Below are 15,089 nucleotides of genomic sequence, written 5' to 3' on the forward strand. Positions count from 1 at the left end.
GATTTGAGGTAATAAAAATTTGCATTTCTATCTGGATTGCAGCTAATCTCCTTTCTACCTGACTAGATTCTGCATCCTGCCTGGAGCTTTCTTTTTTTTTTTTAAAGATTTTATTTATTTATTTTAGAGAGCACACAAGTGTGTAAGCGTGTGCACCCTGGGGGAGGGGGCGGGGCAGGGCCAGAGGGAGAGTCTCAAGCGTGGAGCCCCCAGTCTCGACCTCAGGACCCTGAGATCATGACCAGAGCTGAAACCAAGAATTGGATGCTAAACCAACTGAGCCACCCGGGCGCCCCCTGCCTGGAGCTTTTTTATCTGACCTGCCAACCTCTATGCTTATAATCATCTTAGGACAAGTATTATGAGTAAGATAAACATAGTTCCTTATTCAAATACAACTTGCAAAAAGTGTCTTTTAAAATTAAATGATTATTCATTTGATGCTTGTTACACTCTATGAGATGACTAATGTAAGATGTGTTATATTTGAAACTCTAAATTTTATTTTATTTATTTTTTTCTTTTTTCATTTGCTTAGAATGCTCCTGTGGATGTGGGTTTCATGGTTTCTAAGCTGCTATTGACCATACAGTTGTGTCCAAAAACAGAATTTCAGTCCAGTGAAAAATTTGGTGAAGACTTAAGTGACAACACTTGGGAGTACATATTTGCCATTGATCTGCTCTGCTGCCATCAGAAATGGATTTGGACACATGATAACATCATAAGGTACAAGGCTGTTTGGCTAACTGGAAGTTGGGTTCTTGAATTGGAAGGTAGGCTGTCGAATGGTTGCTGAATCGTGGTTTGAATAGGTTTTGCTCTTGAAGGTCGCTGAAACATTTACAAGTGACGTTCTGATTTGGTAAGAGTTGGTAAAACTCCCATTAAAAGACTTGTATTATTGTCACATCCCCTCGCTTTATGTTTTTGTGGTGGCTGTGACTTCATTATATTCTGTTAACTAGTGTCTCTCTCCCAAGGAGCAGTGACCCTCATGAAGGAGGGGTTTGGGTTCACTGGCATGTCCCCAGCTCATACAGCAGTGCCCACAAAGGGAGCCGTCCACGGCTAGTGTAGGAGGAAGTGTCATGATTGGATCTTAACGTTCAGATGCTCTGGAAGACCCATGTGAACAGACACAGCAAGAACTCCACGTTAGCAGCTCTTCTCACGTGGGTTTCAGGAGGGAACTCTGTCTCGGGCATCTGTTTTATGTAATGAATCCACTTTCCTCTGCGTGGAGAATTCTGGCACTAGCTGTGTACCACCTCTGGGAGAATGGGAGGTGGGAGAACGGAGGAAATTGTCATTCAGATGATTGTTCTGTAGATCTTAATTTTCTTGGAAGCCTGATTGAGAAAGGCTGATTTAAAGGAGTTTATGACATTAAAAATTAGGATTCACAAAGGACTGATAGTCCGTACCCTGGAGATACTTGAATGTGTTCTGTGGAAAACTGTGGTCTCTTCTTTTCCTCCTTAACATTAGGAACAGATTTAAATGTCAAACGATAGGGAATCGAATTATGGTACTTCTGTATAATGAGATACTGCCACAGTAAAATAATCGCTGTAAGTGGATGTTTAGGTAGTGACAGGGGAGTAGCTCACGTGCTTTGCTGACTAAGGGAGCGGCGGTGCGGTCGTCCAGTGCCGTCAGTGTAAATTCGTGAGTGCCTCCTGTGGGCCTTGTCTTCTGGCTCCTCGGGGGAGCCCAGCAGGCAGGGTGACAGGTAAGCCCCCCAGGAGTGGTCTGGGCACCCCCGCTGAGGGAGAGGACAGAGTGCTGAGCGGGATCTCTGCCTGAGCAGCGCCACACCCGGAGCCTGGAGCGCTGTGGTCCCCTCCACCGGGCTTATACGTACGTGCGCCTAGAGAAGCACAGGGAGAGAAAAGTCCCGAATTAGTTGAGTAATGTTATCTGAAAAGGTATTATTTGGGGTGCTTTTAATTTACCTTTTTCTTCTGTGTGTTGGCGTTTAACTTTTCTGATGCTGTAAATACCGTGTAAGAAGTGATTACACTTCGGAAGGAAGAGAAGGCAAAGAGGAGCTGACACTGTTTCCAGGCAGTCGAGAGTTTCTAACATGTGGTTTGATTGTTGCCTCTGAGCTCCGTGCTCCTCTCGGAACATGGTAGAGGCTTCTAGAACACAGGTGCCACATGTACGTCTGGGAGGTCCCAAGTGAAAATCCAGACTCCCACCTCCTCCAGTTCTGTGACTTGGGGACATTGTCCAGAGTCCCACTTAAAGCCTTGTAAAAAGGGTAAAAACAGAATAAAGATGCAAGCATAGGTAGTTGTAGCCTTTTTTAAGCCAGTGTGGGCCCAAATATCGAAATAGTTGGAGGGTGTATGAGCTTCCAGTGTCTGATCTTATTTTAACCTAGAAGGTTACATCTTCAGAAGACCTTCTTCTGGGGTGCCTGGCTGGCTTAGTCAGTAGAGCGTGTGACTCTTGATCTCAGGGTTGTGAGTTCGAGCCCCACACTGGGCATTTAAAAATAAGAAAAGTCCCTCTTCTTTATCAGTTGTCTATTTCTTATGGACCATTTTAAGTTAATATTTGAGTGATGGTGAGCATGCATGCTTTTCACGTCCGTGTACCTAAGTATACATATATATATGTATATATATATGCTGTTGTTGTTTTCTAGTAAAGAGCTGTGGCCTGTAATGGATAAGTGGATAAAATACAGAAAAGGACACGCGAACATTGCATATACTCCTGATATTATTATAGCATCGATACTGAGGCTGATTGGTGAGTTGTCTGTTTTATGAAATGTTTTCTTGTTATTGATCACGTCTTGGTGGGAGAACAAAAGTATAATAATAGATGCCGACCAAAACCTCACCGTAATGACGGATTTTTACCACCACATATTAGATGCATTCTCCTCAGTCACATTCTTTCTTTATAAATTAATGTTTTCTCTGACTTTGTCAGAGATGAGGTCTTCGTGCAGTCCATTGTACGTGTGATCGAACGTGTGCTGCTCACTTCTTACTGTTTACATGCACACGTGCACACCGGCACACGGGATTGCGGTCAGTGATGCTCAGGTCTCGTTCGGTGTCTGTAACCCGCTCTCTCTCCCTCATGCACCACGTTCTTCTCTGCTGGCCCAGGCAGGGTCGAGTCATGCAGCTCCGTAACTGGGGACTAGCTTTGTTTTCCTCCAAGCCCATATACAGAAATTAAAATCCTTGTTTAAACAGATTTTAAATGAGGCATAGATTCTCTTCCATCTTGGGTGCGCAGGACCTCAGTGGGTTTTTGGTTCTGCTCCCTGTCACCCATACTTTTTTTTTTTTTAAAGATTTTATTTATTTATTTGATAGAGAGAGACACAGCGAGAGAGGAACACAAACGGGGAGTGGGAGAGGGAGAAGCAGGCTTCCCGCTGAGCAGGGAGCCCAATGCGGGGCTCGATCCCAGGACCCTGGGATCATGACCTGAGCCGAAGGCAGACGCTTAACCAACTGAGCCACCCAGGCGCCCTACTTTTTTATTTTTTATTTTTACTTATTTTTTCCTCCTTGCCTCATCTCTGACCAGTCGCTCTCCAGGCCCTGCAGCATTACCAGTGATGAGATCTATTGATTTTTGGCAGGCTCTCCTGACTTATCGAGTGGACTTCTCCATATGTAGTATGTGGCCCGTGCCCCTGGGGCACGCCATCGAGGCTCGTCTGACACCTGTGTTGTAGCCCCTCAGATCCTAGAACATATTCACCCTGACTTTTAAGTATCTTTGGCATTTAATTGATTAGAACTTCGAGATAGTACCACTTGAAATAAGGTTTGCGAATATTTAAGTTATCTAAGTAAGTCCCATAAATAGGTCTGTCTGTGACATGTACGTCATGGCTAGTTGTGTTACCATCTCAGTAAATAGATATTGCTGCCCTGTGCATACTTTACATGCAAACTGAAGAACATGGTGCTAAGTAAGTGTGTAAAATGGTCCAGGCTGCTCTCAAGGAAGACACCTAATTACGCTGGATAGAACCAGAAATACACGTGGAGTGAAGTTACCAAAAAGAGAGCATGTGGGCCAGGTGATTGCTGGAGAGGTTGGGGGAATCAGAAGAGATGCCTGCAAAGATAGCTCAGGGTGTGGAAGTGAATGAACTGCTCCCTGGGGGACTGTCTCAAAACACAGTCTGTGGCATCCCTTATTTCAGGGTGCCCTGACCCGGAAGCAGTAAGGCCAGAGCAGGGCCAGGGGCAGCCTTCTCAGCGGTCCGCTGGCATCTGCATGTCTGCTCGCTCTGCTTTCAGTCGCATCTTCTCAGGGATTCAAGAAAAATGTTCATACCTGGAACTGACATTTTAAATTACAAAACTTACTTGAAAATTAAAAAATTGGGAGATGGTGTAAAATCCATAAATAGATATATCGACCTAGATAAAGTATCTTCAGAATTTTGAAAAGAACATGATAAACTTTTTGAAGTCACACTTACAAAATATGGTGTGATTTTTGCTGCTGTTGTTTGCAGAGGCGTTTGTTTACATATGTGTTGGTCGTAGCAGGAGAGGAGCCGGTGTGGGAGGGTGGAAGGCTGCACTTCTGGTGCCGTGCGCACAGTCCTGTGCGTCTGGCAGAGGGTCAGCCTCATGGATGGATCTCCCCTACAGTTGGCTTTCAGGAGTCTTCCGCATTTGGCAGGCCGTCCAAATTGCCTGAGAAGCTTTGTAGAAAATGTATATGGATACTCACATAATTAAAGTCATATGTAGTAAGTTATATATTATGGGAATGATTGACAATACATAGTTCACAGTATTGTTGGGTAGAATGCTAATACATATATTGAATGTGATCCAAAGGGTGGATGAGTAGGAGGTGGTGATGTTCAGAGCAGCAGAGCCAGGCCTGGAAAGCCGTCCTCAGGTCTGCAGACAGGAGAGGGCCGCTGGGACGGCCAGGCTGGCCACGGTGCCGTGGGCCGGTGCCGGCCCTTGGTGGCGCAGCTTTGCCTGCTCTGGCTGTCTGGCCACCGAAGCGATATTGCTGGTTGGTGGGGCAGGGTGTGGGTGGGCGGCCGAGGGTGGGGAGCAGAGACAGGTGAGACCTGCTGGCAGAGTGCTGAGGAGTCCTGTCAGGGTTGGGTGTGCATGGACCCTTCTGCACACCTGTCAGACTTGGAGTTCGAACTGTTTCTAAGAAGAAACTCCATTAGAGAACCTTCTTGCAGTTTTCGAAGCTGACACTCAACTGAAGAATTTAGCAAGTAATTAAATTGCTAGGCCGTGATTTAATAATAATGACCGAAATCACTAATCATTCATAAAATAAAGGAGTTGTGTTTATTCTTATTTCCAGATTTGCTAAACCCTAACTGGATTTTCACTTCATGGGAAATAAAATACGCTTTCTGTCAGAGCAGTTCGGTGTTGTCTGATGTTGGATATCGCTGTTAGCAGATGTGGGATTATTAGATGAGGGTCTAACATCTTCAACAATGATGTGTTAGAGCATTCTGTAGAGTGTTTGCATTGCTCTAGATTCAGGGGCCCATGGAGAAGTGGTAGAACCCGCTTCAGTCTGCTCGTCTCAGGGCAGACGTGAGGCTTGGAAGGGAGACCGAAGTGTGCATGCTGCTGGATTGAGTTGAGTGCAGAGCTATGTGGTACCTTTTTTGCCCCCAAAGAGCTTATTAACCCCCCGTGGCCCATCTGGTATTGACTGGAGCCTAGAAGCTAGGAGAACACTGTTTCCTACAGCAGGTTTTTGTGGGGCCGGCTGAAGTAACCATTGTCGATTTGTACCCAGTCTCTTGCCAGGCCTGTGCCCTTTTCTTTGAAATTATCTCGACTCGCTTTTCACACGGCACGTCTGCACCTGCAATCTCGAATGAAAACCGTGGGTGGCTACCCAGGTACCTTCCCGGCAGGCCCCCAGCTGCCCTCCGCACGCTTCCCTGAGTGCTGGGCACTGCTGTTTTTGACATGGAGGATAAGTCCACGTTTCTTACTTGTTGTATTTTAATGTGGCTGAGCCACCCTGGACTCACATTCCTTCTACATGTAGGAGGACTTTTCTTCCCATGTATTCAGCAAGTTTGTCCATCATCTTTGTCATCATATATGTAAGTTTTTCCTCTAAGCCACCTACCTCTGAGTCATGATTTCCTCTTATTGTACCCCGATAGCTCCATTAATTTAGATCACTTATAAAATCCAACAATTCATTAAGCATTTTTAATTGAAAGAACAGAAGCCATTTTAATAGGGTTCTGTATTATCTGAGCATGCACTCATATCCCAGGGCTGGATGAGCCCACGTCTGTGTTTGGCACACGTCCCTTCCCCGTCTCTACTGTCAGTTATGTTCTGAACACCCCTGGTAGATTGTCTTGGAGGACAGATCTGGGCTCATACAGTTACCAGTTTGATCTAATTGGAAGCAGATAATTGAGTGATCAGTAAGTGAAATTCCTGATTCCTGAAGTATAATGCTTTTCAACCTCACTGAAAGATTTCCCTGAAATTATCCAGATGTTTATAGTTTCGTCCTGGGTTTGAAATTTTCCAGGCATGCATCCATCAGCAGGAATTTACTGAGTGTCTGCTCTCTATCACGGCATTCAGGGTGCATGTAACCTGCACTAAGTTGTTTTCTCTCAGGGATGCTAAGTAATAAAGGTCTCTGTAGTGTCCTGGGCTTCAGTTTCTCCATATTCAAGATGGAGATGAAGCTGAGGTGAGGGCCTGGGTTCACATACAAACCTGAGAATGTGTGTAGTGGGCCCAGAACAGTGAGATTGCAGGGTCCTGTCGTTAGAACCCAGGAGAAGGACATGGATAAGAGCGCATCCAGTTGTGTCCCAGAGTTCTCTCTCCATGAGAGAGGAGGGGCAAAGAGCATGCGGCCTCGTCCTGAGGGAGGGAGTGGGGCCTCTGCTTCAAAGCAAGCTCGAGTCCCCGGACCCTTGGAATAAAGGAAGGACCAGGTGAGTAGGGGCTAGCTGTGTGGCCTCATCTTGCTTGCTTTAGCCACCCCCCCCAGCCCAGTGAGAACCCCCAGAGCTTCTGTCACTTCAGGTCCTTTCTACCAGGTGTTAAAATGTTCAAAATTGAAAATAACATTTAGCTATTCGTTTAATGTTGATAATAAACCAGTGTTAACATAAAGGACGTCCTCCATGAACAATATTTCCCCAACAACAACAGTGAGGAGAACGGCCCATTATCTTGTCGCAGACCTCTTTACTGTCTGGATTCATGGACCTTCTGCTCTGCACTCAGGCTCTTGCAGTACGTTGTTTTGGTTGAAGTGTATGAAGAAAATCCAGTTTTGTATGGAGCTGATAAAAGGAGAGGAGTATTTTAATAGCTTTTTCAGATCATTGTGGATATTCTTCTTTGACACTGCATTGACCTTCCACGAGGGGTAACTCCCTGCAGGCTGGATGCAGTGTGAAGTCTGAACCCTTCCCGGGGAGCCTTCCTGCCGTGCTGCCCGGGGCTCTCGCACCTGCATGGAGAAGGCCTTTTGCCCAGTCACGATTCTGTGACCTGCTCTGCTCACTTGGAAAATATTGATTTGCATAGATCTTCCAAATGTCAACAATATCGAGAAAACAAGCATTAATATCATCGCTGATCTCATCAGAGAGGTCTTCAGTTTTTGAAGCTGTCAAGCTCTGGATGGCTGTTGGAAGTTTTTCCAAAATTTTAGTTTTGCTTAAGAGCTCACATTTTATCTTTGACAACAGTGATAAATTTCCTTGCAGTGACAGATTCACTTTATTCAGTTTTGGGAAATTGTCTGTCTCGGTCTGAATAGCTTGAGTTAGTCATTCTTTCAGGGGAACGTGGGGGTTGAATGGAGAGGTGCCCAGTTCCCCTCCCAGGTCGAGCAGCTCCACCATGTGCATGTCCGCTTTTTGCGCCGGGAGCACCTGGTGCTCAGGAGTGACCACCTGCCGCAGCCGCCCTGGTTGGTGCCAAGGTCACGGTCGTCCCAGGCCCTGGCTTTGCTGCCGTCCGTCTGGTCTCAGCCCTGGGAAGAAGGCAGGTCACTCCTGAGTGACAGCTGTGTTGTCGTGAAGATCATTTTGACCCTGAGGACTCGGGGGGTCTGCGGACCACACTTGAGAGCCGCTGTGCTGCGCAGCTGGGTCAGCACGGTCAAGTGTCGGACCGCAGCCGGGCCTGCTGGGCAGCGCGGGGGGCGTCCTGGAACCTCGCGGAAGTCCGCCGTCCACAGCGAGCCTGCTGCAGCCGGGCTTTCGCCTGAATTCCGCTCCTTGTGATGCCTTCACCAAGGAAGCTGTGTGCTGTGTCCTGAGTGTGAGAGCGGGGGTGATTGGTGGTCTCGGTCCCCACCACCCCCACCCCCAGTAAGACACACGGTGCTCTGTGGCTCCCGGCTCCTCACCCTTTATCTGCTTTCATGTAGGAAACACGTACCTGTTTGAACTTAACGTAAATAGTGATGCAGGAAAGAGAACAGAAATGTTAAAGTCTCAGGAAAAGTGAACATTTCACTGAAGGCTGTTGGCACTTTGGTTTACTGTGTCCTCCAGGTCGTTTAGGCCAGCTGGGCTTGAAGGAAGGCTTCCCGTCCGCCGTGAAGAATATTAGCTCCGTCATTGGTATGTTCATCCAGCACGCGCAGGACGAAGGTAAGACCTCTGTTTACAGAAAGGAGTTTTGGGTCCCTCGCGTTCCTCCCCTTAAGCCCTCTGAGAGGTTGCTGCGCGGTGCCCTGTGCCCCCTGCCCGCCGCGCCGTCGGGTCGGGGGAGGGACTGGCAAAGCGGCGCGCCTGCGTTCTCAGCACGGACATTGAGCGCCTGTGGGGTTTCTGGTGTGTGGTTTGAATTACAATTTAGCCAGAATTCGGCCGAACTAAATGTTACTTGAATACCTTATAAATAACCTTCTGCTAAGTGAGAGGGCTCCCCTAGCAGAGTCTCAGGCTGGCCGTGACCCGCCTGCTCGAGCACGGCGGTGTGCTGCGGCGGTGGGTGTGAGGTTGGGCTCCAGCTCGCCCCAGGTCTGCGTGCTTCCTGTTCGGGGCCCACGTATACGCACCTCCAGTGGGTGGCCAGTGCAGTCACTTCCTTGTCCAATGCTCTGGGATCCACATTTTATTGAAACTTACATTATGGAGCGTGATGCTTCCAGAGCTGCTTTGGGAAGCTTGGCGTCGGGCAAGCGAGGCCCGGAGCCCCGCAGCCGCGTGTTCTGGGCTGACTGCCGGTGCTCGGGGGCCTGGCCGGCTCCGGGGCTTGCACACAGCTCCTCTGCGCTTCTGTTTCTTCCCAGCTGCAGATGCGTGCTTAGTTCATGTTTTCATTACGGGGTTTTCCTGTTTTTCATTGCCGGCAGAGAGGGTGTCCTGTATGTGAGTAGTAATTCAGTGGAGGACAACATGAGCGTTTTGAATAACAAGCCTTTTCTTGTGTAATGCCTGATACGAAATTCCCTTGCAGATATCCCGTGGGGCATCCAGCTGGCCGCCGTGTACGCGCTCTGTGATTTGAGTCCCAGCAATCCAGCGGAAATATCCAAGATCCTGGAGGCCTGGCGCCAAGAAACCGCGCACAGCGTGCCTTCCGCGGTGCTCAGCTGCCTGGAGGAGGTCAGCTCGCTGTGCGCGGAGGAGGTCGGCTAAGCTGCACTGCGCCACTGCGTCTAGAGAAGTGCCTTTACATATCTCAAGTATGAATAGATGAGTCAGCTTGGCGGAGCACAAACTGAGGTTTCAAAAGGAAAGCCGGAGAAGAGAGAGAATGCCCAGAGGCTCTGGTCACCGTGGCGAGGAGACAGAAGCCAGCCATGGCAGGGCTGCCTTTCCCCAAACCGCATACATTTCACTTAAGGCTGTTGTGATTCCATGACATGTGGGTTGTATTATTGTGTCTTGGTCAAACAACAAAAACTTGAACTTAGCCCTTTTTTGCTGCAGAAAGTGTCCTTTTAGTCGCTTTTTAAAATTGAGTGGCATTTTATAATGAATTTAATATAAAAGCATTGATTTGGTTCCTGAGCTAATTTTGGACTTTGCGCTGAAATGATTGACTAGGGAAAAATAAATCGGCTAAGAAAGAGCTAGAAGACTCTTCCACTGTCTTAGCTGGAAATGGGCTACAAAATTGTTTCTCAAGGTAGAGTGCGCAACTGGTCAGAGGAGAACCTGGGAGAGCCTTAGAGACCCGCTCTAGTGCATCTTCTTCTATCTCTGCAGGTCCTTAAAACCGTCACTGTATCAGGACAAGGAGGGCTGAAGAGTAGAAGTTCCCGTGCAGGGTTTCTGTCAGCGACGTGTGTATAGACGATTCAGAGACGCGCGCAGGCAGGTCTCTGTGTGTGCTGTGTATATATGGACCGTGCTATAATGTGTTTCACATTTGATGATATTCCACTTTCGGAATTTTAGTATTTGTACATAGAAGATGGGTTTAATAACTCACCGTGGTTCTGATTTGTCATATATTCATCATTTCTTAAAACTCTTGTATGTGTTTTTTATAATAAAAAATAAAAGTAAGCCATGCACACGATTGTTCTGATCAGTGAAGATTGACACTGGGCATTACATCTACTCTTACCAAAGATGGAAAATTCTCCACTCTAACCAAAGATTAAACGGCCATCCCAAATGATAGAAATATGCTACATTGCCATTGTCCAGCAGGTTTCTCCAAGATGCTCTTAGCGACATTGGACACCATATAATTACGTACTGGTTGGCCCTCATGATTGGATTTGTTTACTTACAAATATTGCTGCCCTTTAAAAAATTATATTGGATGACTATTTTGTTACTCCTGCCTCGTATTTTTAAAGTAATTATAACAGACATAATTGAGATTTATAAATAACTCTGCATTGCCCTTTGGAAGCTTTTTGTTGGCGTGTTGTTCTTTCTACCAGTGTTTGCTGAGCATGTGCTCGTGCTAGGCGCCTCAACGGGAGGAGCTAGAGAGCAGACAGCAAGGGCCCAGTTGGCAAAGACCTGTGCCCTGCTGGGAGAGAAAACCCTTCACCCCCCAGTGAAGGAGCAGTCAGAAATTGTAGTAAGTGCAGTGAGGTAAGCGTGGAGGCCCGCACTGGAGTAGCAGGGGCGACTCCTGTCTTTCTGTGTATTGGTCAAGGAGGGTCCCTCTGAGGAGGTCGCAGGTGAGCTAGGGTCTAGGAGGAGGGAGCCAGCCCTGAGAGGAGACGGGTGACTGGCTCTGGGAGGGAAGAGCCCACTGTGTGCAGGAAGGAGGCTGGTGCAGCCTGGACAAGCTGTTTAAGGGGGCTAGTGTTGTTTGTTCAGTCACACAGGTAACTGCCGTCACTGGGACCTGGGCAGCCCCAGGTCGTCCGTGCTTGGACGGAGGTTTGAGCAGAGGCGTCCTATGTGATCACATTGCACTGGCGCTGTTCTGGGGCCAGAGGATGGGAGGAGGGCAAGAGTGGAAGCCGAGACCACTCAGGAAGTCTGGGGAGAGCACAGAGTGGTGGCGGCACAGAAGAGCGAGGGTACATGGGGTTCAGATGTATCTTGAAGGTAGGATCACTCCTAAATTCATGCAGTGGAGGAGAGGGACCGGTAGGAATCGAGGTTCCCAGGTTACTGAGTTGGGCACCTGGGATTGGGGACAGGTGCACAGGTTTGGTGGTTGGCATCACAAATCTTAAGTGTGTGTTTGGGATGTGGGAACCGAGAGACATGCAAATGGAGGTGGCAGCCTTTACAGGCAAGAGTGTGGAGGTAGACTAGATCGGGCAGAAGTTGGGGAGTTGACATTGTGGGGAGGCTGTTTAGAGCGGGGGGGGTGTGTGTGCACATGCTCAGGCGGTCACGAGGGAGACGACCTTGCCAACTTGAAGTTGCTTGGCTGGTGGCGGTGGTGTGGCCCCCCCAGCGGCTGTCTCCTGGCCATGGCTAAGAAGGCGGGGGGGCAGACAGGTGGCTCTCTGTGCTGGAGCCGCAAGGTCAGACAAGGTGATGGTTGCATTTTACCTCTGGTGGGTGGTGGTGACCTTGGGGAGCATTTCCCAAAGGTAAGGGCATTAAGGCAAAAATTAGGTTTGCAGTTGGGCTTGTGGGGGAATTTGCCTGGTAAATGGGTTGGTCATATGCTTCCAAACCGTTTTTTAACCTCGGTAGGTTTATGTGTTTTTAATAGGCAGAGGATAGGTAGCACCGGGGCTTTTCTGCTGGTTGCTGTACTCTGGCCACCAGGTGCGTGGAGTTCACCTGTCGGCATCCCTCTGGTGCTGTGGCTTGTTGAGGAACACACCTGGCCTCCCCTGGACTGCTCTGGCACCCTTGGGGGGTGAAGCAGTTTTAAGCTGTTGTTAGATTGAATTTCTGGTACCCAAGCAGAACACGGCTGTGGGTTGTATCTTTTAAAACAAATGAGTAAACAGCCAAGTGAATGAACATTTGACCCTGGAGTTGAGTGGGGTACCTTAGACTAGCGCTGGGCCCTGTGCACCCAGGAGCACACAGGTTCTGGGTGGCCCGAGCTGGGTCCCGCACAGCTCTCTAAGCAGCCCGTGCAGGCCTGGCGCACTGCTCTGGTGAGCTCGTGGGAGGCCAGGTGCTCCGGGCTGGGCCGCTGGGTGCTAAGGGTGCAGGAGCCCGAGGAGCTGTCCCTGGGACAGTGGCGTGAGCAGGGGCAGCGAGCAGTGTGGCCCGTGATCTCGGCTCACGTCTGAGCCCTGTCCCCATGGACTCTCCTGTGGAGGTCCCAGCCTTTCATCCCAAGCACAAAATCCACCGGCCTGTGAGATACTTCAGGCTGTCATTTTCCACCTGAGAGCACTGGGTCACTGCTCACTTTGTTTCTTAAGACAGGATGTGACAGTGTAACTCACAATTTGAATTTTTAGGAGCCTGGATTTTGAACTTGGGAATGGAAAGAGTTGCACCGTGGCCATTAGGGGGCGCTGCAGCCTCACCGATGGACGGCAGGGCCTGGGCCACGGAGGACTCCTCAGCGGGGCTGTGGCAGAAGGCATGGCCACGCTGTCTGCGCCGGCCACCCAGCGAGACCTACTTCTGTTCACATGTTGGGCCTGAGTGCAGTGCGTTTCCGGGCCTGGGCCCGTTCTCCCCGGCAGCGGGCGGGAAGGATGCGTGGAAGGGGTACCATGTAAGATCCGTGGAATTGGAGGGCTCCCCCCCCAACTACAAATGCACAGGTTTTGCCTGTTGTTGGGTTCTTTCCTGGATATTTTTTAGTGATCCTAGAGCGGAATGCTTTGACAGAAATGAACAAATGAGGCGGCCAGGTGGGTCGGTGGTGGCGCTGCTGGGCGGGAAGGCTCTGAGCGCTCGTCTGGTCAGCCAGGCGCGTGGACAGCAGGGACGTCCGCCCGCGCTCGGAGCGTGCCCGGTTACCCCAGAGAACATTCCTGGTGTGTCCGCTCACGTAGAACCATCTTGTCAGCAGCCTGTGCTGTGCAGAGAGCCCAGAAGCGTGCGTCTCACCAGCCTGCCTCATGAAGACCGGAGATGCCACCAAGGGTTCAGTGTGGAATGTTCTGGATGCCTCGGGGAAGGGCTTCAAAAGGAAGACAGCCACTGCCTTAAAGGCCTTCCTCCTCTGTGTCCTGCCATCTGCCTGCTACTTTCTCAGAGAAATTCAGTGCATGGTTGTGGAACACGACCCGTTCCTGCCTCCAGAATAACAAGGACCTACTTGCATGGCGCGGCATTCCCGTCTTCGTGTGCCGGGGTCATTTTTGTGAATTTCAGAGCGGTCCCTGTGCGGAGCCAGCGTGTTTAGGGCGGTCAAGTAGCGCAGTACGGGCAGCGAGGATCTGTGAGTGATACGCCGGCAGGAGGTGGTGCACTCCCGTTGTGGGAGAGCGACGGTGTCTGCGTCCTGTGGAGGACTTCGGGGTTTCGGAACAATGCTGGGACCAGGGCTCCCTGGCACACACACCCCAGCGTGCCCAGCGTCCACGCTCGGAGCCTGGCCTCCCCCGGGTGGGCCTCTGACTCTGCTGCTGGGGAAGCTGGTGCTGCCCAGCCCGGCCAGGGGCTCTGTGCCCAGGGAGGGGCGGGGGGTGCCTGGCGGGCTGATCCCGGGCCCCTGGTTCTCGGAGGACAGGGCCTCACCCCACACCCACTGAGTGCCGAAGCGGGGCTGTCCGCGGGCGTGTGGAAGGATCCTCCGGGCCAGGGGCACACCCCCAGCAGTGGGGGAGCCCCTGAGAGCTGCCTCTGCCCTCCCAGCCGCTCTCGGCTGAGCCCTCCTTGTCCCCTCCTCATTCATTTTGGGGAAAACGGGAGAGGAAGAGGAGGGGAGCCTATTACCCTCCTCCCGCTGTCTAGAACTGTCGTTCTTTGTTTTAAATTGTTCGCGTAGTCTTTCAGGGTGTTAATTTTTTTCTTAACAAATAGTCATTAATTGCTGCTCCAGGATAATCTCACCCTGAATCACGAGTGTACAACTGACGAAAGAGGAGGAAAGCGAGGGGTCGAATGTGTAAACCCTGAGCCCAGTGCGCCTTTCGCATTCATGGAAGCTGCCCCACTCGATTGTCATGTTTCTATATGTAAATATGTATTATTATATACCCACTTTTAATAGTTTACATTGTGATCCAGTGTACTTTTTTATTTAATTTTCCATGTTGATTTTGTACTGTATGCATGTCATAAATTAAAAGTGAAAGCAGGTCACACACTGGCCTGTCAGTCTCCCTCTGGCCCCGTTCCTCCTGCCCTGCTTTTTGGGCCGACAGCTCCATGACCGGGCTCCTGGGCTTCCTGCCACATCCACAGGCGGGTGTCCTGAGGCCAACATCAGGGGCCACATACCCTTCTCACCGCTGTCTGCCACGGACCCCAGAGGTCACCGACAGCTGAGCTGCAGACTCTCCTGCCCGTGGGGAGCTGGGTCCTCTGGGGTCGCTGTCCCTTTGGTGGAGGGCATGGGGACGGGAAGGCCTGGGGTGACCAAAAGAGCTGAATCATATTGAGCCGTTCGAAGTGTGCACCCTCCGAAGCTGAAAGTGCCGGGGAGTCAGGTCTGGAGGGCTGTTCCTTTGCTCCAGCCTCGGGATTCTGGGTGCAGGGGCTCCCACTGGGGCTTTTGCTCCCCCTGAAGAGCAGGGAG

The 15,089-nt window shown here is 50.0% G+C and overlaps 1 protein-coding gene across 1 annotated transcript in view; it reads left to right on the plus strand.

Annotated features, from left to right (window-relative positions):
• The window catches only part of ICE1 (interactor of little elongation complex ELL subunit 1), a 60,024-nt gene extending 45,429 nt beyond the window's left edge, over window positions 1-14,595 (plus strand). Inside the window, 4 exon segments of the mRNA XM_032415171.1 lie at window positions 539-729; window positions 2,660-2,766; window positions 8,546-8,644; window positions 9,456-14,595. Of these exon segments, the coding sequence (XP_032271062.1) occupies window positions 539-729; window positions 2,660-2,766; window positions 8,546-8,644; window positions 9,456-9,637 (579 nt within the window). The 3' untranslated portion in view covers window positions 9,638-14,595.
• Window positions 14,596-15,089: the final 494 nt, after the last annotated feature.

This window comes from Phoca vitulina, unplaced genomic scaffold, assembly GCF_004348235.1.
Source record: "Phoca vitulina isolate PV1807 unplaced genomic scaffold, GSC_HSeal_1.0 scaffold17, whole genome shotgun sequence".
Lineage (NCBI taxonomy): Eukaryota > Metazoa > Chordata > Mammalia > Carnivora > Phocidae > Phoca > Phoca vitulina.